Here is a 23,856-nt window from a genome sequence, read left to right as displayed (position 1 = left end):
GCTCGCAATTTCACCTCCCAGTACTGTGGCTAAAGCTCCATTGCGTCGTCGTATTCCCATTCGGTTCTTGGGATAGACAGAGATACGCCGCCACCACGGCTCTGGGTTTTCTTGTCTCCGAGCGGCATTGGCTTCTCGCTCTTTTCCATGTTCTCCATCTTCCAACTACCCTGCTTGCCCTGCGTTGGTACGGCGTGCGAACTATACGGGACCGGCCAGGGCCCTCCAAGACCGCCCGCTTCCTCTCGAAGCCTTAGCTCGAATCTCATCCCTTGAAGACGGTTCTCCATATACTCTCTGGCTTCACATAGTGCTGAGTCTTGCTTCGAAGTCGACGGGCCGATTGTGAAGTTTCCCAGCCAAACAATGAGGTTGCTGAGCTCCCGAATCGGGTCGCGACAGTGGAAAAGGTGATATTCGAGCTCCGAGGCATCGAAAGATCCCCCGTCTAGACCCATATCGGTTGTAGCATCGGGGGTCCACCCTGATGGTGTCTTCCTTGCCTGGTATTTCTCAGTGACCGCATACGTATGCCAGTGTGCTAATTCTCGAACCCTCTCCTTCGACTCGAGGATGCTGACATCTCGCACACTGAGAAGCCTCTGTTTCAAGATAAACATGGACGAGACATCCCCGTCCGAAGCCTTTGGAATTTTCACTGCTACGATCAGCTGTCGATCGGGCTTTTTTGTCCGGGCGTTGAAACAAGCAAGCTCTAGCTGAAGGAAATGGAATCCAAAGAAGTCGGTCTTGAATTGCTCTTCGTTCCACAATCCCTTCGTCACCTTGATCCCGAAAGAGATAGTCGAGCCTGTGTCTCTGAGACCATACTCGAGCATATGGTCCAATGCGCCCACGTCGGCGTTTGTGGATGTTGTATCTGTTGGATGCGTCTTGACAGAGGCTTTGTGGCGATTGAAGTTATGAGGGCTGTTGGATACCTTTTCACATCTCATTGCGACATGAAGTCCATTAAATGACAAGTCGCCCGCTGCCCAGTAACCCGCTCTTAAGATTCGTTCGATATTTTTGACCATGTCGCTATTTCCTTTAGGTACCTCGGTGGCGATGATGATCCTGGTTCCCATGCATGGGGGGAAGGTAGTGGATTGTGCCTGTTGGTCGAATCTTGTACCCACTGGACGAGTGTACAAGATGACATATTCGCCTCCAAGGTCAGGATAGAGCTATTGGAATGTCAGTCTCGGGCCTTATTGGCTCATAAAAGGAGTGGCCCCTCACACTTGTCTTGCCCAAGTTATAGTAGAAAGCATTCCCAATAAAGTTGGGCTCTTTCGCTGCCTGCTCCGTATAAGTTGTGGTATCCCACGAGTATGCGGTGGTGTCGTCTAGATTGTCGGCCATGAAGCCATTCAGGAGATATGACTTTGTGGCCTTGATGAATTTCTTTGGTTTGCTGTCAGCAGACTGCTGCTTCTGGGGCTTTTCAAATTCCTTCCCCTTGAACTCGATGACCTTCTCTTTACCCTTGTCGAGCCTGCTGTTGTTCCAAGTGGTAGCCATCTCCTCAGCTCTGACGGAAGGACTGTAGTCGCTGGTGGAAGTATCGTCGTCGTCCAGGGTAAGATCGATAAACTCATTCTTGACACTCATCTTGACTAAAAGCTGTGCGTCCAGGAGAGGAGGTACCTAGACATTAAGGACTAGTCAGCAACCTCTATCTTTCTAGCCAGACAGCACGAGGAGAAGCTTACGTATTACTGTTGATACCGTAGTTGAAGTGTAAGGGCAGAAGCCACTTGAAGTCTTGAAGTGCTAGTAGGCTGGAGCATGTATGTCGGAAGATCGAAAGGCTGCTGCTCCAGAGATAACTGAGGTAAATATCGACCAAGTATCTGTGTTTTTCAATCGTTAATGACAGAAGCAAGGTAAATAAGCATCCAGATCTGTTCTTTAGACGTGGTAACAAGGCTGTGGTTCCAGATCTTGAGATGTACTTGGCTACTAGGTTGATCGCAGATGGAATAATAAATAGAAGGATGTCTGTACTTTCAGTAGAATCGCGGAGTGGTCATGGAAGAAAGTCAGGATGGGCTGGAGGAGAAGGGAACCGCGGTGATATTGCTCGAAACTTTATCGACCAAAGAAGCCACGCTCTTCCAAATTCGAAGATTCCCCTCGACACCGACTTTTGCCTTCCTGTATTCATGTACATATTTACTTATCACTCAAGTGAGCTCTCTCTTTGAATCCTGTTTGCATTATTGCATGTACCTAGAAACTTACCGACTTGGCCCAAAGGTGTTGGACATTTTGATCTCTCCCTCTTCAGAGCACAACGTCGGGGTTTACGCTTTCTTTTCTTAACAACAAAGAAAGCTTGTTTGCATTGATTCCGAACACGTTCTGTACTCAGAGAAGCTCTCCGAGCGCCTCGTCCGAAAACCGATCCTCGTTCACCTTCTTGCCGTCCCCCAGATCGACCTCCACAGAGCTGCTGCTCTCGAGGCCCGAATCCTCCATGCTCGCACCCGCCGCCTCCACAAACCGCACTCTCTTCGTGTGTGCCTCTCCCTCTACACACATCCCTTCTCCTCCCCTTTCCTTCTCCCGCGCCCGCAGGATCCCCACCGGTTCTGCCCCCCGCCGCGCCCGCTCCTTGCGCATCCAGATCTGGTTCTCCTCCTGTCGCCGTCTCTCTCGCCGTCTCTCCTCCCAGACCTGCACGATTCGCCATACCACGTACAGGACACATGCCAGCACGAGTGCGCGGGCGAAGATGACTCCGGCGTAGCCTTCGACCAAGGGCCTAATATCAGCGGCGCGGGGCACTCCTAGTTCGAGGTGGCAGCATCGGCATCCTTGTACGAGTGGACGGGTGACAGGCATTTCTTGGCAAGTTGGAGATGCTGATGGAGGAGGTAAGATATGTGCTTGGATTGGCATTGTGGCTGCTGTGCCTAGTTTGTTCGTGGGTTTGTGGGGAAAGGACCGCGGATTTCGCAAGAGTGAAAGAATTGTAGATTCTCCTGGCTAAGCAGCAGCAGTAAGAGCCCACACATGGGAAGAAACTGCGAGCTAGAGGTCGTTTAATGGGATAATTGATGTTAAGACCTGCTTGCTGATAGACATCATTCTCGAACGACGGACGGGAAGATGGACTTGCGGTGACGATTAGCTTGGGGCTTTTGGCGAGGAAATAAGCTTAGTATCTAGGAAGGCAGGTGAGTTGGATAGTACCTTGGGATATATGATCTCGGCGTGACGTTATGTCATTGAAGCAAACCATGGTTCGTGATATTTCCTCGCTTGGGACCGCCCCCGCAAAACGGTGTGAAGCCACACAATAGATCACAAAGAGAAATCCACAAAGAAAACAGAGCAAGCCATCACTTACATTCTTTGTGGGAAAGGTTTTATTTCTGATTGTTATTAGTTGTAGTCGCAGACACCAGAAAATCCGCGGCAAACGTTTTGTATGAATCTGCTCTTTGATCAGAATGTCTGTAAATCAACTGAGACTGGGTATAGCGCGATCGAAGCAAAAGTAGACCCTCCAACCCCTATACTATGTACAATTAAGAAGGCTTGGGGGTCCCTAGAACCTCTCTCTTATTAGATATGAGTGTTGGCTTCATAACCATCATGGAATCATCGCGCATCTCTCGACTTAAACCTTCAGTTCTGAAGAAATCTCTGCCCGGACCTTACCACACCACTTCCAGATTGCTTCCTCGAACCCCTTCCAGGCAGCCCTGTCCGTTCCATGGACTACCCCCATAACATCTACATCCAGGATAACCTCCCATCTCAACTCCGCAGCTTTGATCCAATACCTCAAGTTTTCCGCGCATCGATATGGTTTGTCGAAATTGGTATGCCACCTATCAATGGCCCCAAACGGTCTCTTGCTTTTCCTTACCACGGCGTTATGTAACTTGATCAATCTCATGCCGGTTCTCATCTCTTTGAGAAACTCTGTTGGTAAATTCTCATCCTCAAAATCATCTACGGATTTGAATTCTGGGATCGTGTCGGGGTCGGGATCCATAGATTTTATGAAGGCGTATTCCCTCTCGATGTCTCCGCCGTTCCAGGAATCATGCAGCCAGGTCCAGCTGGCCCTTCGTTGTCTCTCTGCCTCTTCCATCTCCTCTTCCAGCTTTAACATTTCATGCACGCTTTCTATCCAGCTTTCCATAATCTCTCGTTCTTCTAATTTCATTCCGGAGGCAAAATTCCTTGTGGCCATTCGTTTCAGGACATCCATGACGGAAAGTAATTCCGATCGGATTTGTCGTTCAGACTTGATAGTTGAAAGACGTGCTGGTTGATCGTGGGATGTATAATAAATTTTCGCTGCACGGATGGCCAAAGTCATGATATCTAGAATATGCATTCCCTGCAATTCATACCATCCGCGTTCAGTAGTGGGTGATGAGGCATTTGGTGAGCCGGGTGTCGTTGGTGCGTCAGATGTTATTATACGAGGTGGTGAGGTGGGCGGAGAGGTGAGCGGGGGGTTTTGGTTTTGCTTGGCATCTTCGAGAACTTTGGATGCTTCTACTAGGGCCTTTTGTAGATCGTCTTTGAGTTCTTCGAGGCTCGGTGGCGGGGGGATAATCTTCTCGCGGTGGATATATGTGCTTACAGTCGGAGGAAGCATGTGTGGTTCGTCGCCTTCTTCACCGCTGAAATAGTCGTCCTCGTCCTCATCCTCTTGTGTAGGGCTCTCCACCATCATCCCATCCAGTCCTTGTGCGACGAGCTCCGGGCTGCTGCCCATCGATGCATACGACGAGTCCACGTCTGAACCAACCCCGTTTGGTGTGAGGAATGATGTATCCAAAGCCGACAGGTCCAGCGGCGGGTGGGTTTCCTTCTTCTTGGCCAATCGTCCTCCTTTCCCGTCCAAGAGTCCTGTCCGCGCGAAGTAGTATTGGAGATGGACTATGCTGCCTAGGCTTAGGACACTTTCTCTCGACTTGGCCGATGCCGCGAAATCCGTCCCTTGGGGTCGAACGTATCCACGCCTCTTCGATTTCTCATGGCCTCCCGTTGAATATCGAGATGAGTAGCTCGCAGACGATGATCGGGACCCCACACTTATAACTGAGCCGGCCAGGGATTCTCGTCCCATTGTACTGGAGCTGCCAGAAAAGAGAGACCCCGTAGAAGCCGTTGAGACACAACGCGAGAGCCCTGGACATGCCCCTATTGCTGGAGTCGGCGAGGCGGATGGAGATGGGGACTCTCGACGGAGAGCAGGTCGTTCGGGGATATCCTGTGCAGTCGCCATGTTCACTGTACGTCGTGTTCTCGAGATCTCAAATTAAAGATCCTGCGTCCGAGGTTGCCGTGATTGCCCGTCCTTTGTGACAACGCAGATCTGAAAGCCACCGAAAGCTTCTCGAGAGGACCATCGACTCTGGTCCACGATAGCTTCGAGATGTGTTATTATTGTATGGGGGGTGTTGTCGAAGTGTAGGACGGGGGTAGTTTTGAGGTAGGTAAGGCAGGTAGATATTCGTGATCCACGGATCTGGAGGGCCGTGCCGGGTGCGTGCCGGGAAAAGCGTGTTGGAAATAGATTAATAAAGCAAGGGTATAGGCACCTAGAAGTTCTAGAAAGCTTCCAGTCTTCGATGCAAGGCAGGCAGGTAAGTTAAGATACCGTCGCGTTCACATCCAGATAAGTAGGGGTTCACGTCTCTCTCTCGATATCAGACAAGAAGGAGTATGAGAAGCATTACAGAGAAAGGGAATGGGGGGTGAAAGGGACGAAACGTGATGGGTTGATTTCGTGTGCATGGCAACCAAGCCAGTGCAGAAATAAAATTAAATAAAAGTAAAAAATCGCGTCGAGATGCAGCTGTTGGATAGTGCCCGACCACTGCACAGGACTAACTCATACTACATCTAAGAACAATGAAGCTTTACACGATACTGACGGACAGTGGCTTCCGGTTGATGCGGCTACAAATTGTTATCAACGTCGTCGATGTAAATGTAAATAGAAATGTAAATAGAGATACTTCATCGTTAATACTAGTTGACCGTTGTACCTGTAATAGTAGGACCCTAGTTACATATGTGATGAGATGTCAGATCGTGCCCCTGAAACCCGGCCACTGGTAGCAGCGTGCTACTCCGTCCCCCACTAAACTCCGCTATTTCAGGGGTCGGTCGGTCTTTGGTGTTGTGGCTATTCCGTAACCTCTCTTGGTTCGGGGGAAGAAAAAACTGCCTTTGCCGAGCTACCGACGGAGTACTCTGTTGTATACTCCGTAATGATGGAGGTTGCTTTTGTTAGTAATGGCGAGAGGATGACAACTTCAGCACTGGATTCCTGATCCTCGGATGGCTGGGCGCAATTCTGGTGATGTCCGTCTAAGACATCCCAGTCGGAGATCCCTTGATTTTGGGGAAATCACTTCACCAAGATCATTCCACTGAAACATATACCAAAGGGTTCTGATGCTAATTGCTCAACGAAGGCTTTAGAAAGTGGCAATGTTTCAACAGCTGAGCCCTGTATCCAAAGTCTATTCAAGGTCTATCCATACCCTCAATCACCTTCCCATCCAACCACCATCGACAACCAGCACATGTCCTGAAACATACGCACTCGACTTACTCGCCAGAAAGACCACACTACCCTTGAAGTCGTCCGGGACGCCCCACCGTCCAGCGGGGATCCGCTCACTGATACTCCTCAGTCTCCCTTCGTCTGCCAGGAGAGCAGTATTCATGTCCGTCTCAATATATCCCGGAGCAATGGCATTCACAGTTATTCCCTTCGATGTCCATTCGTTTGCCAATGCCTTTGTCAGCTGCGCCACAGCGCCCTTGGAAGCAGCATAGGCGGGCACGGTGAATCCACCCTGGAAGGAGAGCAGACTGGCAAAGTTGATGACGCTTCCACGGCGGCCGGTGGAAGGAGAGGGTTCGAGTGTGAGCATATGTGCGCCCACATCGCGGCAGAGTGTGAAGACCGTAGAGAGATTTACTTGGAGAACCTGCGACTGTCAGTTATCTGGTGCCCCAGATATAAATCGAGGCTCTCACCTCGTTCCAGTCATTATCTGGAAACTGGGCGCTGGGATGGCGACGTTGAATTCCAGCGCAATTGATCAGAATATTGATCTTGTGCCCGTCCTTTAAAATTGTAGGGGTCAGAGCAGCGACTTGCTCTTGTGATGCTAGATCTGCGGTGTAGATAAAAGCCTTTCTTCCAACAGCCTCAATAGCTTTTAAAGTGGCTGTTTGGGTATGGTCACGCTGTTCAGGCCAAGGTTAGCACATCCCCCCGCAATGAATTGTAGGGTAGCTGGATGTTGAAGTACACCTGTATCAGTATTATATCTGCTCCCGCTTCTGCCAACGCAATTGCAGCAGCTTGGCCGATGCCTCTGGTTCCGCCGGTTACCAGTGCTGTCTGTCCTTCCAAGGAAAACATCTTTGTTGATTCTGGAGTTGCCATCTTTAAAATTATGTGTTGAATAGTATAAGACACTTCAGAACCCGCCCTCCTATGTTTATATGGTTTTGCGGCCCGATGAAGTCTGGAGAAAGCGTCGGCGATAGAGCGGGGTCGACCCCGCACATGACCCCTCCAACGCCGTCAAAACCCGACAGAGCACAGAAATAAATCACAGAGCCTTTGTACTTAAAAGGCTGAGAAAAGCTGCGTCTTGCAAACAGCAATCTTTGATCTTATTCTACTCCCGGTACCTCAATTACAGTACCTCAATTACACCGATTAACCATAATATCGTCGTGCTTGTACAATGGCAGTTGAGCACGGAGATCCAGTGACTGATGGCGTCGTAAAGGCCTCAGTCCTGCATGGAGTGAAGGAGTTAAAGATAGTCAGTCCAGAAATTGACCGGCAGAGAGTGATAGATGACTGATTATTTTAGGAACATCGCCAGCTGGGAAGACCAGCGCCTTCGGAAGTCCAGGTCGCAGTCCAAGCTACTGGCCTCTGCGGATCCGATCTTCATTATTTCAATCACTATCGAAACGGAGACATAATAGTCCGGGAACCTCTGACTCTGGGTCATGAATCTTCTGGTGTGGTTACTGAAGTTGGCTCAGAAGTCACCAATCTCAAAGTGGGGGATAGGGTAGCTCTCGAGGTGGGACTGCCCTGCCTCGAATGCGAGCTCTGCAAGACAGGACGTTACAACATCTGCAAGTCTCTGAGATTTAGGAGCTCTGCAAAATCCTTCCCACACTTTCAGGGGACGCTCCAAGAAAGAATAAACCACCCGGCGGTATACTGTCATAAGTGAGCAATATCGCCAGAGAATTATTGCCTGTGCTGATATCCCCAGACTACCTCCAAATGTATCTGAAGAGCTTGGTGCTATCCTCGAACCACTTGGGGTTGCAATTCATGCTTCACGGCGAGCATCATTAAAGCCCAATAGCACAGTGCTCATTTTTGGTGCTGGCGCAGTAGGGCTTCTCTGCGCTGCCATGTGCAAAGTTTCAGGAGCCAAGACAGTCATCATAGCAGATATCCAAGCCGACAGAGTAGAATTTGCCGTCCAGAACAAGTTTGCAGATGCGAAGATCGTGGTCCCTATGAAGAGATTTGAGGCAATCGAGGACAAATTAAACTTTGCGAAGGAAGTTGCGGAGCTTGTGAAGGAGGCGTCTGATATTGGGGAAGTGGATGCAGTGTTTGAATGCACAGGAGTTGAATCTTGCCTTCAAGCTTCAATATACGTAAGTTTCAATGGCCCTGACTGTGACCATTTATCTGATATGAGTATGGATAGTCCACCAGACCTGGAGGGCGCATTATGTTGATCGGGATGGGGAGTCCAATCCAGACACTACCAATATCAGCAGCGGCACTTAGGGAAGTCGACCTCGTGGGGGTTTTCAGATACGCAAATACATACGATGATGCAATCAAGATTGTCTCAAGTGGCAATCCACTACTTCCAGACCTCTCGAAGCTTGTCACACAGAGGTTTAAGGGGTTCGAAAGGATACCAGATGCCTTTGCAATGGCAGGGAGAGTCAAAGATGATGAAGGGAAGTTGGTGCTCAAAGTCCTTGTTGACACGGAAAGCTCATAGATTGGAAAATTGCTACTTATTTATGTTGTTTATGGTGTTTAGGAGGGAAGATGCATGACCACCTTCATGGTGATTGACCACACAAAGATGCTTCGTCCGCCCCCCCTTTGTTAAGCGAACGCCTCCCCTATATATATTAATTGGCTTTTCGAACTTCGAATATACGAATTAAGTCACACTTTCACGATGTCATAAACAAGGCTAGACTATCTCGTCCTTTGCTATATATTTTCCCAAACACGTCCACTTTCCCAACCTTTTCCACAACAACAACCACAACCGTCAGGGGCGGATCCAAAGACAAAGACCCCCTTCTGCTCTAGTCAGCATCTTCTTTCCAAGAACTCAATCATTCAAGATGTCCTCAAATCTTTTCCCCAAGCGCTGGGAGATCGAGTCCGAGACGCGTCAGCTCTTCGAGCTCTCTGGTCTCAATTCCATCACCATGATCTCACCTCCTCGCTCAGGGCGCCGGGAGAGGCAATTCGAGTTGGAGACGTCTTTCCTCTTCGAATTCTCCGGTCTCGATTCCATCTCCATCCGTGTCTTCGCTCAGGAAATAACTAGCTGCGAATACGGCGACATGCCCCCCGAGATCCGTAGGCAAATGCTCCAGCACTACTATTCCTATCCTCTCCTCCCGCACGAGACGCCGAGAGTTATCAAGGCCCTGAGACCAGCCCCGTTGCTTTACGAAGAGGCTCTGCAGGAGTTCGCCGCTACCCATACTTTCACGTTCAATAAGTATAATGGGTTTAGCTTCAATAAGCTGTCTGACGCTGCTATTGCCCGGATCAAGAATTTGAAGCTTTGCATCACGTAAGTTGATTACCCCGGATCTAAGGTCCCTCTCTCTCCGTTCTATGCTAATCCTCTGTAACTGCTGTACAGCGACGAGCAATTCCTCAGCTTGAGTACTCATGATTTCAAACTATTGACCAGGGTGACGCCTGCTTTTATCCAGTCTAGATTAGTCAAGGCCACGGGCGTCAAGCACGTAGTTCTCAAGGTCACTGTCGGTCAGAAGGACGATCTCGAATTCGTATCGAGCCTTGCTGGCTACGTCGCCACATTCAATAATCTCCTCACGCTCAAGTTAGAGCTGACTATCTCCTGGGCTCAGTTTGCTGCCTATGGGGCTCGCGGAGCTATGATCGATATGGCATTGAAGCAGCTTTGTGAATCATCGGGCGTGGTTCCAACGACGTATCAAGGGCAGTTCACTTTTGCTATGGGGACGCGTGATACTTGGGGCTGGGAGGCGCCTGATGGTAAGGGGATAGACTTCTCGAAATTGCTGGGATCGAATAGACCCGAGTCAGAGGAATGGATTAATCTGACGGGTTGGGCACTACGGTACTGAAAAGGATGACTGAGACTGAGGGGGAAACATGATGGGATGAAGAGAGACTTGTTTGGTCGGTTAAGCTCTCGTGGGACCCTACATGAAGGGATATGGATAAACTCTGTACTGAATCAAGGTATTGAGCATTAATCGACGTCTCTAGAAACCCGGGAAAGAAAGGAATGCCACCTGGCTTTCAATTTGACTTGTACCGCAGCTTTGTGGTCATTGCCTAGACAAGCAATGCTAGGTCTTTAAAGATCGAGACCAGCTTTCCACTAATCGTTCGGTTGGCAAAAACTCACCCAATATTGGTTATTCGATGAATATCGGACATTCGACGAATCACTGAATAATCGATATTGGGTCAGTGTTGGCCAACCGAACAATCATTGAGAGTCTGTAGAAGCTCCCAGCGGCATGGTAGCAGCACGAGAATTTGCATTGCTTCCATCAGGTTGCCGAAGAAAATCGTCCCTGAGAGCTTACCATAACTTGGATCCGGAATGGATTGACGAGGATTGCAAGCACATAAAAATGGAAGCCGCAGTTAGAGAGATATCCTCTTCGTTGCATTCCCGGATATACGCAAGCCACGCTATTCATGTCCCAAGCCAAATTATCAAAAGGATTTCAATGTTCATGACGAAACCAATAACTCCTGTCCACTCCCTCCCTTATATTCCTCTTCTTCCAGACCTCTACCACCTGATAATCTTGTTTGGGAAAAACTCGTCGATCAGTTCAAGGTAGTACGGCTATGTTTTAATGTCAGCGTTGGAATCCTCCTAGAGCCATCGAGCGGTTCTCATACCTTCAAAGTCTCCACGCTCGGCACATCATCACTCTTGCTGTACAGGTCGTAAGGATTGAAAGCTCTCACAGCCTCTAGCATCTTTTGATCGTGCTCATTCATGAACTCCATGTAGGCACCGGCAGAATGCCAGGGGTAAAACGAATGGTATCTGATCATCGCTAGGGCTTCGGCAGGCAATGTCGATTGGTCCTTGACAATATGGTATAGATACTCATCATGGCCCCAAGAGAGCATGACGTTGTCTAGTCCGCATCCTGGGGTGTAGATACCGTTCTTGGTGCCGTATATAGGATGGTCGTGGTCGGGGTTGGCCTTAAAGGTATCAGGGTAGATAATGCGTTCGTCGAACGCACATCCAACAGGGAAGGTATCGCCGACAACATCCCACTGTCCCTCTGCGCCGTAGAAGAAGAGCAGCTTACCAAGATCGTGGATAAGACCCGTCAGCTGCATCCACCGGGGCTTCCCATCCCTGCGAATAGCCTCGGCGGATTGGAGGAGGTGTTCAATCTGAGAGAGCGATGTGTCCGGATCCGACTCATCGATGAGGGTATTGAGCTTCTCTATAGCTTGCCAGATAGACATCTCTGCTCGCGTCTTGCTTTTGAAATCGTTTCGAGCCTTTAGGTTATAGGCCACGGTCTGTTTCTCATGCTGCTCCCGGTAGAAATCCTTCACCCGATCACAGGCATCTTCATATTGGCGGAACTGGGTCTTGTCTTTGTCGGCGTCGAATTGTGACTTTTCGAGCATGTGTCTCTCCTTCTTTAGCTGTGCCTTGAGAAGGTTGACGGTATCGATGTTGTCCGACAGATCCTCTAGAGCCTGTCCATCTCGGTCACTATGAAGTGGGGCAGGATCTATAGCTGAGGGTGCCATATCGAGAAAAGTTTAAACTAGTCCACAAGATGTTGAGAGTGATTTGAGGCGGCAGAAACAGGACAAAGTTCTGAGGACTTTATATTGGAAATGTATGAATATTATGATTAAGAGAAAACCTGCGCAAAGAACTATTGGAGAATCGAGATGGTCTTGGGGTATATGAATATGCTTGAAATGATGCTTCCTATCTGAACAGTACAGAGCTTATATATTAAAAAGAATAGGCTCGCCGCTCGGTGAGACTACGGGATAAGCCTTGCAAAACCCATCTTATTGAACCAAGTAGAGTGGCAGAATTGCCCCTCCTTCCTCACCAAGTCGTCGAGGTCTAAGAGTTGACCAAAACGTTGAAAATCGCCGGAGGATTGTTGTGAGAATGAAGGGATTATTGGGAGAGAAACATGTAGGGAAAAAGGAACGTGGGGTTGTTGGAGGGCTAGTAACGACGGGTATTTGATCCCGCTTGCGGATATGCAACGACGGCAACTTTAGCGGAGGTTAGTTACTATTAATATTACCATTCATATTACCTGGTGGGCTTGGTGCCGGGGAAAGTTGCTGGTTTTTGCTGAATAACTCCGGGGATTCTTGCCCTCCCACGATCTTCCAATCACGGGAGCACTCGTTGTGGGTAGACCCCGGCGACAGTACTGTTGTACCTACCAATCTAAGGTACCTTCAACGGCTGATAACGCAGGACTGAGTTGGTAATTGTGAGACCAAAGATGTGTCACTTGATGTAGTGCTTTTGAACTAGGTACGATCGTACGGTGTAAGGTCGGTCTGTTCAGGCAATTTCATGATTGAGTGCTAATCACGTGATACTATGTTCAGGCATGCCGAAGGGGGTGCCCATATATGTACCTTGGGTGCGTATAGCTTCTCCTATGTTCACTCAGTCTCTGACTGAGCAATTTTCCCCTATTCAACAGTTATAATGTATGAGCCTGGGTTGCTTCCCACGACGCATTACGGAGGTATATTGCGGGGCTCGATCTCTTTACTCACCCTAAGGTATGCTTACGGCACAAGAGTATTGTAACACACAATAAACTTTGGGCCTTGACTGTCTCTAAACTACGCTCTGTTTTGATGCAAGCGTCCGCACATCGCATGCCACATGGCTACTGCATCGAATCTGGTAGTTACCCAAGTTGGTATTTCAGGCCACAAGGATTAGGACTATTGCACTTGGAGGCTGGGGCAAAAGTGTGGGAGCATTTCTAGGCCTGACCGCTAATCACACTACAGATAATGCTTCGACCTTTTCAGGCGCATAGATTGAGATTGATCAGCCGCCCTACTACTAAAGGAAAGATAGTTAATTCTTTACAAGAATACAAGCTTTCTAGACTCCTATTTCTTTAGTTCTGAGCTTCTCCCGAAGGAACTCAAAAATGTCACTTAGCATCTCTTCCGAGTACCAATGGCCACAGCCTCTATACTCGACCATCTGAACATCAGCCCCAACTAGCTCTAAGCAAGCCTTGGCCTCTCTTCCTAGCTCTATGGTCACCCTCTCGTCCTCTGTACCATGCCCCAAGAACACGGGGATCTTCTGAAACGCCATCCCTCCCTTTCCCCCTATCTCGATCTCGTCCCTTAAGAACATGATGGCTTGCGTTGGGAGATCATTTTTAGCTGCTCCGTAACTGCTGCTCGAAGAAAGAGATCCCGTGATATCGTCGTCATCTTCATCTCCTGCCGAGAAGGGGTCACTGGAAAACTCGGAGTCGTTCCCTCCAGCTATTTCCTCTAGCAGATTCGCAAATGGTAGCCATCCACACATTCCTACTACCGCCGCAAAAGGCGCGCTATCCCATGTTAACAGTGCGGTTAAAGACGTTGCACAGCCTTGACTCAGTCCCCACAGAACCACATTCTCTTTTCCTACTATTTCGATCTCTTTTTGTAGCAAAGAATGAATATAAGCGCTGCTCGCACGTAAGCCCTCCCTCTGTAGATCTTGTCGTTTAGTGCGGTCCTCTAGGTGCCAATTGTCAAACCATTGATGTGTATACGATCGCTTGTAGATCGTAGCACGATTGCTAGAAGCTGTGGGGAAGATGATTTTGGCGTGAGGAAATGCAGTTTGGAGGGTCTCTTTTCCTACGGTCGTGGCAGTGGATAGGAGAGGAGGGCCGAATTTCTCGGCGGTGGATCCTCGACCATGCAAGATGATAAAGGTTTGACGATGCTCCAGTTGAGGTGATATAATCATAGGTTCAGGGAAAAGACCTCTAAGGTTCTTTCCGCCTCCTGATGAATCCATTCTGACTGTAGACTAATCTTGCTGTCGAAAGGTAATTGTAGACGTTAGACAGGTAGGTACCTTAGGTATTGTATCGTTTGCGGAAGTTTGAATAGCGTTCAGTTTGGATGTGTTGGTCTGAACAGAAATCGTGGTATACCGTGTGTAGGTACCTAAGCTAAGGTGCTGTACATTGTCGCTTCAAAGGGTTGCAAGGTGAGTCAGTCAGGCGAGCGGCTCACCCTCAAGGTGATTACCCTTCAAGGTGGTTCGCTCACTCAACCTTATTTATACTCCTCGCCTCCCTCCGTTGGTTTCCCTTCCAGCTATTTAGCAACTCCACCAATAGGTTCATGATACATCGATTACAGCAGACTTAAGTAAAGTTGCCCTTGAATCAACGACTTAAATAGCCCTGTTATTTTGACAGCCTACCCGTCAGTCATACATCATTTGAATCATTTCTGAGAAAGGCATACTAAATAAAAAGCTATTAACTCACAACTTTACTGCTGTCCTGGCATGGGATTCAAGATTTTCTCGGGCGATCTAAGGTGGCATATCCAGTCAAAAGGAGCCATCCACCTAGGTTCACAACAAAGCCACCTCACTTTTGACATTGTCAAGGACTAAGAAATGATCTCTGACATGAAAGCTCAAAACATTCTGCTAGTTGGAACATCTGTTAAACTGTCTGATCTTGGACCTGCATGACCTCGTATGCTTTGAATTCCCGTGACTGTAGCTGATGCTATTTTCAGATTAAGAACAACTTCACCTTCTTCTACTGGAATTGTTCAACCAATGCGTTACCGCAGTCCTGATATTCTCTTTGATCTCCAGTGGACAAAAGAAGTCGACATATGGGGTTAAGGCATGGTATTGCGTATCTCTTTGCATAGTTGCTTAACCTTAGCTAATTTGCGTGGAGTGTATCCGTATGCCTCACTGAAGGCTTACCTTCGACCTGACAACTGGGGGCTGCCCCGGAGAATCAACTCTCAATATGACCCGAAGTTATGAGAAGAGTCAGATGCGACATATTCCATGACCTCAAGTTTCGGCTGAATTTGATACCTTACTCTCAGCAATGAAAAGACAGCTGGCCAGACTTAGTCCGGAACGAGAAGACGTAGCAATACCACCGATACTAGAATACTTGCAGTCTCCAGAAAAGGACATCCATCTCCAAGAGAAGGCCTTAGTTCCTGACTCCTACGGCAAATGAAATAGGTACTCAACAGGAAGATGACTAGGTAGATATGTAAGATGAGTGGAAAAGCGGCATGATTATATATTATTTTGATAAACCAACTTGATTATCCTCTCACTTAGAACAGCTCACAGAGAATCAACCACGTTGTAATCAAGCCGATTCTTAGTTCAACTCTGTTTAAACGGTTCTTGGAAAACGGAAATCTTAGGCGAGCATCGTCTCACCGCCAACGTCTTAGGGGTTATGGCACTCCGCTGTCAGGGCGCGCACCGCCCCAGGAACGCGTCGGGACGAGGGTTAGTCGTCTAGATTGTTTTCGTGGCGGCAGTGCAGACGTATAATGCTGGATACCCTACATATAAAACGATAGAGAGGTCAATAGATGTATAGATGCTTGGGTGTGTACCTACCTACATGTATGCAGCATGCATATGAAGGCAAGGTACAGACAGTGGAGGTATATATACTCGGGATGTCAACCTGGAAGTTTCTGGTCTGCGTATATATAACGTGTGATTACCCCTATTGCCCCTGTTTGCCCCACACTCAGGTGTAAATATACACCTAATTAGGTACATATACGCGTCAATACGCGCTCATACAGGATATACAGGATATATAATATAATATCCCACGTCTGTCTGCCTCACCGTAGAACAAAAGCCACTTGGCAGCCATCGAACCTTAAACGTACCTGTACTTCACATACACATCATCGTAACCGTCGTGATCCTCGCCTTGTCCTCTGTCTCCCTATCCCTCTGTTGTCAACTCTCTCCCGTCATCAAACTGTCAAGTCCTCCATGAACAGGCGCGCCCCCATTCTCCATTATCCATAGACGCTGCGCGCAATCCTCCCCGATGCCCGCGTTCCCCGATGTTCATCTTCTGTCTCGCTCACACTCAACCACGCTTTTGAGACCCCGACCCCTTTCTGAATACACACCAAACTCCGACGACCCTAAAGACCTCCCTCGTCCAGATCGAGTCCCTGATCTAAACCCTGCATCACATCGCCACGAACCACAGAAGCCGCGCGCACCGCGCAAGCCTTCACCCGGCCTGGCTGCTCGCCTCAAGGCATTGGGCTTTGGCAGGGATTCGACCAGTCCTTCACCTTCAGCCTCAACATCACCCTCAGCAGATCGGATAGGCCGCATACCTGAGGATCAGATTCGACAACTTGATTATAATCATCGAGCGACTTCTGCAAGTTCCACGATAATACCTCGCGGTCGCGCTTGGAGCGGCAGTACCAGCGGCCATCTCACTCCGCAGGTCACTGGTGACGGTAACAACAAATTCACAGCTGGCGACTCGCGCGTTTTTGAAGGCGGAACACGTCGAACATTTTCAATTACGAGCTCCGGCGATACGGCCATGGCCACACATACTGAGCAAATAGAAATGGACGCGCAGAAGTACAGGCTGCCAGATCACACAAATGGAAATGGTACCAAGGCCATGTCCGACACAAAACAAGCACACATCGAGAGAGAGACCCCACCAGTCGACTATGACACACCTCCAACCCCAATATCAAAGGACAGCCCGGGCGAGTTCACAGGCGACGTCTCCTCATATTTCAACCCCTTCGGTCTTCAGCGTGCAGGTTCAGTCTACACACTCTCGCGAGCGTCCTTTGCAGATCAGCTTGCACAGTTGACCTCCTTACAGCTTCCAGATGCTGAACTACTCTCCACAAAAGTTTCTGAGATACCGACATCGAAAGCTGCCGCGAGGGCATTAATGGGAGCCGCAGAACAGATTCGGAGTTGGATCTCAAAGGCGTTTGAGGTCATTGCTGGTTTGGATGGAGAAGATGATGTTGAGTGGGCTGCGGCTGGTGGAAGGGAAGGACTGGGAGAAGTGGACACTGCTATCACTAAGTTCGAGGAGTTGATCAAGGTCTACGTCTCAGCTATTGAGTCACTGCAAAGCCGTCAAGATATATCGAGCGTCCCGGCAGAAGATCTCAAACAAGTTGTTCTCCAGGTAGAGAACATTCTTTCCGAATGGGAGAAGATACGAAAGACCCTCAGAGGAGTCAAGAACTCGGTCGAGATCGCTATGGAATGGGAAGAGTTGTGGAATACCGTATTGGGAGATATAGGTGATGAAATGGACGTCCTGGTCCGATTGGTTTTCGAAATGGAGGAGAAACGACACAAATCATTAATGACAGAAACAGGCGGCGACGGATTTGATATCAAGGAGCTTGAGAATATTGTCGACGAGACCCCTCCTTCCAAGACCCGAATCCAAGCCAATACTGGGCTCAGTATTCGTGCTTCCTTTCCTCTCACTCCAAACTCCCCTCAAGCTCCCACAATAGCTCAGGATGACTCAAGTCTCTTGGCTTTGTTTGCGAGGATGCAGCCACTGAGAGCATCCCTGGATTTTTTACCCATGAGGTTGTCTACGTTTCATGCTAGAGCGGAGAAAATATTTCCTACAGCCTGTGAGGAACTCGAGACAAGACGAGCTGGGCTTGAGAAGAAATGGAAGGACCTCGAGAAGGATGCGGACACTCTTCGAAGGGAGCTGGGTGAAGATCGCTGGGTTCTGGTTTTCCGGGGTGCTGGACGACAAGCACAGAAGATGTATGAGTCGGTTGATCGCAGTATTACCAAGCTCAAGGAGTCAATTGATAACGGAGACTACCTCAACAATCCTGCTAATATGGCCAAGAGGACGGAGAGCTACGAAGCCAAGAAAGTGCATTATGGGCCGGCCATTGAGCGAGTCTTATCTATCATTGACAATGGGGTGAAGGATCGTCTGACTGTGAACGGCGAGATCTTACGGCTTTATTCTGATTTGCAACGCAGGTGGGAAGCTATGAAGGCGCAGATGAGTGATATTGATGCAAGCCTCGAAGAGATTCAGGCAGATCAAGGGCTGAGAGACTCTATCTCGAGCATGCTCTCGATCGATCGATCCACAGTTGGAAGCCTGAACGATACTCCAGGAAGCTCCCCAGCATCCTCTATTGTTATGACCGGAGTCAGTAGGGAGCTCGATCCCTTGACTCCAGTGAGCAACCGCAAATTACGACCAAGCAAGCAAAGCAGCCTGCCTCGACCCGACCGGAATCGAAATGTTAGCGCTCCAGCAGGCTTGGGTCAGAAAGTTCTCACATCCAGAATGTCGATGTACAGTGCATCAAAGCAGGACGCAATGGCGCCAGCAAGCAAGCGATTATCACGAATCTCGGCATCAGACAGCTTGGACACTAGGCCACGATGGAATTCTAGCGTCAATACCAATGATTTAAATTCAAGCCATAGTTATAAGCCTCCCAGCCTCAATACACCAACTCCTCACCGAAACCGCCTTTCTCTTATACATTCCAACAACTCTGGCACCTCATCCCGCGAGTCCAAGATACCACTTAGATCGCCTCCAAGAAGTGGCAACACTACTTCTACCATCGCCGAAAAAACCCCTTCCCGCACTTCGACATCTCGCCTTGCATTCCGCGACCGCACCCCTAATCCTGGTTCGCAAGCACAACGAGATGTCCCCAGCTCTTCCTCAGCTGCACGGCCACGTCACCTGTCAACGCAGTCTTCTATGTCTGCTCTCTCCTCTGTCAATCGTCGGTCGTCACTACAACCCCAGTCTAGCGACCCGACTACCCTGAGCAGTTCGCCATCGGGACCTACCACCAGGTCCGCGTCGTCTATGGCTGTCAATAGGCGTGTTAGTTTACTGCCTCTGGCAAGAGGAAGACGGGAGTCGGGCGTGAATGGCCGAGAGAGCCCTCAAGCTATAGCAGGTGCTGCGAGTGCGATGAGAAGAGGAAGTAGCCAGACAAGCACGGACAGCAGGGGGCGAGAGAGGAAACCTTGGCGGCCATGAAGCAAGCATATGATCTCCCCATGGCCTTCTTATATTTCACAGCTCAGACCCTCTATGTTAGCGGGTCATTGGATTCTTGACCAAGGTAGCCTCGGCGTTGCGTTTTTTATATCCATCATGACTGGGTTGGCTGGCTTGCATTTGAGCGACAACTCTTCTTTTCTTCTTTTTCGAACTCTTTAACTCTTCGGTTTCATCTCGCAGAGGTACGATTATTTTATTGTCAAAAACTATTTTGGCCAACGGAGAAAGGTGTAAATAGCGTGTGGGTTCTTTGTGTAAATAGGGTATTTGCGCGTGCGGGCACGAAAGGATCGATCGGCAAGGGCAAGGGGAAAGAAAGAGAGTCTATTAGGAACGACGAAGAGAGAGAGAGAGAGAGAGATGGTAATGGTATGGTAATGGTATGGTAGAATACCCTACCATGCATGCTGTCTCTGTGTATGATAGTTAGTTACACTATTAATCAAGGATGAAGAAGATACCCCTGTGGGTTGAATTGAAACTTGCGAATACCGAACACCGTCTGATGTGATGATGATCTCGTGCGTGAATACCAACTATGCTCTGTTTAGTGATATTAATTTCATTTCCCCCAAGTCAAAATGGTTCGTAATGGGCCGAAGGGGTTTTTTGAGATGCAGGCTATTATGCATATTCAATCCAATCCTTTAATTCGTTTCTTCGGGACATCATCTTCTCTCCTTTTTTCGCCCCCATTTCGAAACCTCCCGTTCTGTTTGTTATTCCAACGCCAAAAATAATATTTAACATTATATCCAATATGAATAAAATAGAATCATCGTCCGGGTCATCAAGCATTTTTGAGCAAGCACACCTATAATAACAACGCCGCTTCACCCCACACACCACTAACCTCTACCGCGAGGTTGATTATCGTGCCTATACTCCACAGCATGATCAGGCCCCAGCCTATCCTGCGGCTCATGATCCATTTGTTCAGAGGCACTGCGATCAAGAGACCGACGAGCGTGACCAGGAGCGTGATGGCGCTTACTAGCAGCGTGCCGCTGACTTTGATCTCGTAGGGTTTGTATTTGATGGCCTTCCCCGGATGCTTGGCGTGGGTTTGGTTCGCTTCCTTGATGGTCATGTAGAGGCCGCTCACGCCGATGCCGAGGAGGATGTTGAGCATGGGCCCGCCGAAGCAGGCGGAGAGCGCCATCACGGGGTATCCGAGGCGGGCTACGGTGATGTCGGCAACGAGGTCGCCGAGGGAGTTCCCGACTGCGAAGATGGTGAGGCCGAGAATGGCGTCGGAGATGCCGAGGATGACGCCGAAGGCTTTGAGGACGCCGACGACTTCATTGGCGATCGTCGAGATCCAGGAGATGGAGACGACGAAGCCGACGAAGCAGAGAAGGAAGCGGTACTTGGGCGGTTTGGAAGGTGTGGTCGTGAAGAGTAGAAGCGCAAATGCCATTAGAGATCCTAGAAGAGAGTAGAAGACTAGTTTTACGAGGAAGCGTGGGTCTTGTTCGGTGTTGGCCCAGACTATCACCACAACGAATAACGGGGCCGTGAAGATTTGGACGGCGACGAGCCAAGGGTTCCAATCTCTTGGTGGGCCCGCAGTTGGCTCGCTGGGATGGGATTCAGAATGGTCTATTGAATTCCGCTTAAGCACCGGGATGGGATGTGGGTGATGGTGAAGATTCTCGGTAGAGACTGCCACAGCGGCGGTGCTATGCATACTGAAGTCCCTCAGTTGTGATGGGGAAAGAGGAGGATGCTCTTGGGATAGAGTTGAGTGTCGGTAACGGATCCATTCGGGCTCCTCTCGTTCAAGGGAAGGGGTGTCCGGTATTAACAACGGCGCAGTACCACTCCTAGGCCTGGTCAGAGAAGCTTCTACCGCCTCCTCTTTTTCCCCTTCATCTTGAGATTCGGATTCCACGACAGGAAGTGTTATTGCCAGAAGGAAAATGCTCGGTGCTGATATGACGCTGACAAACTTATCCCATATAGACTTATCGCGCCAGGTGCAAAGCGTGGGGAACAACGTAGAAGCCAAGATCTGCGGATTCGGGACGAAACAGTAATTTGACCAAGTCCCTGGCCTTTCTTGATATTCAGGAGGATGGCCACTATACAGTGAGTCGTGGGGTACAGGTAGTGTTGAATCAGGCAATACAATGCTTGGAGGTTTCGAGCTCCGGCTGGACAATGGTAAGGGCGAATCGGTGTACGCGGGGAATTGTATAATCGGAGATACTATAGGGCTCCTGGAACTGTCCCTTGATGAAGAGGTAGGTATCTGAAGCGTGGGCCGTGGCTTAGTCTTAGGTCTAAGCACCGTTCTTGGGGACTGCTCTGGAGACTCCACCATTGTCTTGCCGTGTTCGCCGGAAAAGTCCACTCGGAGGTGTCGTGCACCAGGGAAACCAGTCACCGGTGGAGCGAGAGTAGATTCACGGCTTCGTCGGTGTGATGGCATAGGACTGGAATCCCTTGATGTGCCACCGGTAGACGGCGGAGGGGTAACAGACAGCGTCGGTGATAGGGGTGCAGGACCAGTGGGTGTAGTCGCGCGAGGGCCAGGACCATCACCTGGCACATCCAAGTGCTGTGGATATTTAGGTGTTGGGGCAATAAGGTCTATATCCGGTACTTCAGCCCCGTTGAACGTGTCGTGGTTCAATGGCTTACGGCTATCAACATCATTCATGGACACCGCCCTGGCTCTTGCCGAAGCTCCAGCTGTAGATAGACCCGCCTGAGAGTCCGTCGTAGATGTAACGATAACACTAGAAGCATTGTCCGAATATGGCTCTCCTTCGTATCCTGGTCCATAGTACTGGCTGCCAGCAGCGGTAGGATCATCCGAATATCGTCGAAGGTGGATTGGTCTGACGTTCGAGGAGCCTCGAGACCTCTGCAATGAAGAGAGAACTGATCGAAATTCAAGCGCCCCTACAAGACTGGGGCGGATTGGAGTTATCGTGTTCCTGCGACTGGCCTTTGGTTTTGCAACCCGCATACTGGTAGCCATCTCGGTGGCGAGATGAACTCCTTCATCGCGGTCTTCATCGCTTTCATCCTCTCCCGTTGGAACATACGCAGGGCTCGACCCGCGCTCCAGTGCACCTGAATCTTCTGAGTCTCTATAGCGTCTCCCCCCAGTAGGCGGTTCTTCGTCACCGCGGTCTTCTTCTGCAACCTCCAGCTCCTCGTTTGTCATAGCTAGATACTGGCCGCGAGCAGCCGCCTCCCTCTCACGACGTCTCCGGCGCCGACTAAGGTACCAGTGCCATAGAACTACTAGTACCACATAAAAAATGTAGAATCCAATCATTACGCAGCATTCCCAAAGGTGTAAAGCCCCGTCAGCCAAAATCATCATGGTAAAGCTTGCTGCAACAATGAAGAATCCAACATCCCTAACGAAGGTCTTCTTTCCAACTTTGAATTCCCTTACTAATGCCATTGATCCTGCAACGACAGCAGTTATGAATCCGGCGGCACCAATCAATTCTCCAACAGCTAAACTGCCGCTGTGGGAATTCATTGCCGCAAAAGTCGAGAAAACATCGGGACTTCCATTTCCAAACGCCAACAACGTTACACCTGCCATGCTCTCGCTCATGCCAAGTAACGACGCAATCGCAGAGAGATTTATGCCTATAGAAATGTTAGGCAGGAAGTCGCAAAGCCTACACGTTAACAATCATACGTACAGAAGAAATCGCTCGCCGCAATGCCGATGGTTGTAAAGAGGAGGGCAAGCCATAACGTGAGAATAATAAATGCCAAAGGTTGCGCATTCCCCAGAGCACAATAATATAATTGCAGATAGGAGAACAGGCCGGCTTCCTCGTCAGCGCAATTGGCACGTATGAAGGCACATTGATCTTCGGCATTGTGGACGCGACGGCACTAAAAGAGAAGAGCTAATCAGCGCATAGTCAATCATTAACATCTGATGGATGTGACAGTGATGATGGGTAGGTAGTATGTGCTTTAAGGAACTGGGTGCGTTCGCACCTCCTCGTCCGTCTCCAAGAGTTGCGTGCCACCCGGGTTCTTCAACGACCGCCTGTCGTTGCCCCGGGACTGAACCCCATAGCGATATCTAGCACCCTGATCCGCCAGGAAGCTGATGACAGCAAAGGACGATATCAAGAGGACGGCGACATAGAATGCGCGGAAAGAAGACCTGAACCTTGCGCCGCGATTCGACACCGCCTTCGAGGTTGTTTGGCGCATGTTCTCCTTCCTGGCATGATCTAGCGTGGCAATGCGATATTCGTGGGTGTCGAGGAAGCCCGACCCGACCGGAGATGGATCATATCAGGGGGAAAGATGATGCCAGAGGAGGGTTTGGCATGTTGCGGATTAAGTATCCAGTCGTATTGGACGAGGACCTGCTTTCACAGGTTCGAGTCTCTGGATGACGCTCGCCCA

At 49.5% G+C, this 23,856-nt stretch overlaps 11 protein-coding genes across 11 annotated transcripts; 3 read left to right on the top strand and 8 right to left on the bottom strand.

Annotated features, from left to right (window-relative positions):
• Positions 1 to 29: 29 nt before the first annotated feature.
• Positions 30 to 1,614, bottom strand: M430DRAFT_24351 (hypothetical protein; the record flags this gene model as incomplete). The annotated part of the gene is made up of 2 exons (XM_024865050.1): positions 30 to 1,187; positions 1,243 to 1,614. The coding sequence occupies 2 exons, from the start codon at positions 1,612 to 1,614 to the stop codon at positions 30 to 32; spliced, it is 1,530 nt and encodes a 509-aa protein (XP_024725497.1).
• Positions 1,615 to 2,373: 759 nt separating this feature from the next.
• M430DRAFT_15206 (hypothetical protein) lies at positions 2,374 to 2,907 on the bottom strand (the record flags this gene model as incomplete). Its single annotated transcript, XM_024863200.1, has 1 exon — positions 2,374 to 2,907. The coding sequence occupies one exon, from the start codon at positions 2,905 to 2,907 to the stop codon at positions 2,374 to 2,376; it is 534 nt and encodes a 177-aa protein (XP_024725496.1).
• Positions 2,908 to 3,421: 514 nt separating this feature from the next.
• On the bottom strand, positions 3,422 to 5,641 carry M430DRAFT_32510 (hypothetical protein). Its single transcript, XM_024866187.1, has one exon. The coding sequence runs from the start codon at positions 5,258 to 5,260 to the stop codon at positions 3,632 to 3,634; it is 1,629 nt and encodes a 542-aa protein (XP_024725495.1). The 5' UTR covers positions 5,261 to 5,641; the 3' UTR covers positions 3,422 to 3,631.
• Positions 5,642 to 6,430: 789 nt separating this feature from the next.
• M430DRAFT_38674 (hypothetical protein) lies at positions 6,431 to 7,444 on the bottom strand (the record flags this gene model as incomplete). Its single annotated transcript, XM_024867267.1, has 3 exons — positions 6,431 to 6,980; positions 7,030 to 7,242; positions 7,310 to 7,444. 3 exons carry the CDS (start codon positions 7,442 to 7,444, stop codon positions 6,534 to 6,536), a joined length of 795 nt encoding a protein of 264 aa, XP_024725494.1. The 3' UTR covers positions 6,431 to 6,533.
• Positions 7,445 to 7,751: 307 nt separating this feature from the next.
• M430DRAFT_92061 (hypothetical protein) lies at positions 7,752 to 9,056 on the top strand (the record flags this gene model as incomplete). Its single annotated transcript, XM_024869694.1, has 4 exons — positions 7,752 to 7,832; positions 7,884 to 8,254; positions 8,301 to 8,697; positions 8,751 to 9,056. The coding sequence occupies 4 exons, from the start codon at positions 7,752 to 7,754 to the stop codon at positions 9,054 to 9,056; spliced, it is 1,155 nt and encodes a 384-aa protein (XP_024725493.1).
• A 358-nt stretch (positions 9,057 to 9,414) lies between these two features.
• Positions 9,415 to 10,441, top strand: M430DRAFT_38672 (hypothetical protein; the record flags this gene model as incomplete). The annotated part of the gene is made up of 2 exons (XM_024867266.1): positions 9,415 to 9,875; positions 9,948 to 10,441. The coding sequence occupies 2 exons, from the start codon at positions 9,415 to 9,417 to the stop codon at positions 10,417 to 10,419; spliced, it is 933 nt and encodes a 310-aa protein (XP_024725492.1). The 3' UTR covers positions 10,420 to 10,441.
• Positions 10,442 to 11,102: 661 nt separating this feature from the next.
• Positions 11,103 to 12,097, bottom strand: M430DRAFT_15201 (hypothetical protein; the record flags this gene model as incomplete). Its single annotated transcript, XM_024863197.1, has 2 exons — positions 11,103 to 11,159; positions 11,216 to 12,097. 2 exons carry the CDS (start codon positions 12,095 to 12,097, stop codon positions 11,103 to 11,105), a joined length of 939 nt encoding a protein of 312 aa, XP_024725491.1.
• A 1,345-nt stretch (positions 12,098 to 13,442) lies between these two features.
• On the bottom strand, positions 13,443 to 14,450 carry M430DRAFT_32506 (hypothetical protein). Its single transcript, XM_024866186.1, has one exon. It carries the CDS (start codon positions 14,370 to 14,372, stop codon positions 13,449 to 13,451), a length of 924 nt encoding a protein of 307 aa, XP_024725490.1. The 5' UTR covers positions 14,373 to 14,450; the 3' UTR covers positions 13,443 to 13,448.
• Positions 14,451 to 16,265: 1,815 nt separating this feature from the next.
• M430DRAFT_32505 (hypothetical protein) lies at positions 16,266 to 19,715 on the top strand. Its single transcript, XM_024866185.1, has one exon. It carries the CDS (start codon positions 16,429 to 16,431, stop codon positions 19,429 to 19,431), a length of 3,003 nt encoding a protein of 1,000 aa, XP_024725489.1. The 5' UTR covers positions 16,266 to 16,428; the 3' UTR covers positions 19,432 to 19,715.
• Positions 19,716 to 20,023: 308 nt separating this feature from the next.
• Positions 20,024 to 23,821, bottom strand: M430DRAFT_132006 (hypothetical protein). The gene is made up of 3 exons (XM_024862223.1): positions 23,437 to 23,821; positions 23,130 to 23,328; positions 20,024 to 23,073 (listed from the first exon to the last, which is right to left on the bottom strand). Exons 1-3 carry the CDS (start codon positions 23,656 to 23,658, stop codon positions 20,270 to 20,272), a joined length of 3,225 nt encoding a protein of 1,074 aa, XP_024725487.1. The 5' UTR covers positions 23,659 to 23,821; the 3' UTR covers positions 20,024 to 20,269.
• Positions 20,033 to 20,292, bottom strand: M430DRAFT_32504 (hypothetical protein). Its single transcript, XM_024866184.1, has one exon. It carries the CDS (start codon positions 20,251 to 20,253, stop codon positions 20,080 to 20,082), a length of 174 nt encoding a protein of 57 aa, XP_024725488.1. The 5' UTR covers positions 20,254 to 20,292; the 3' UTR covers positions 20,033 to 20,079.
• Positions 23,822 to 23,856: the final 35 nt, after the last annotated feature.

This window comes from Amorphotheca resinae (genome assembly GCF_003019875.1).
Source record: "Amorphotheca resinae ATCC 22711 unplaced genomic scaffold M430scaffold_1, whole genome shotgun sequence".
In the NCBI taxonomy this organism is placed as follows: domain Eukaryota; kingdom Fungi; phylum Ascomycota; class Leotiomycetes; order Helotiales; family Amorphothecaceae; genus Amorphotheca; species Amorphotheca resinae.
Note: the sequence above shows the minus strand (reverse complement) of the source record. Positions and strands in the feature narration are given on the sequence as shown.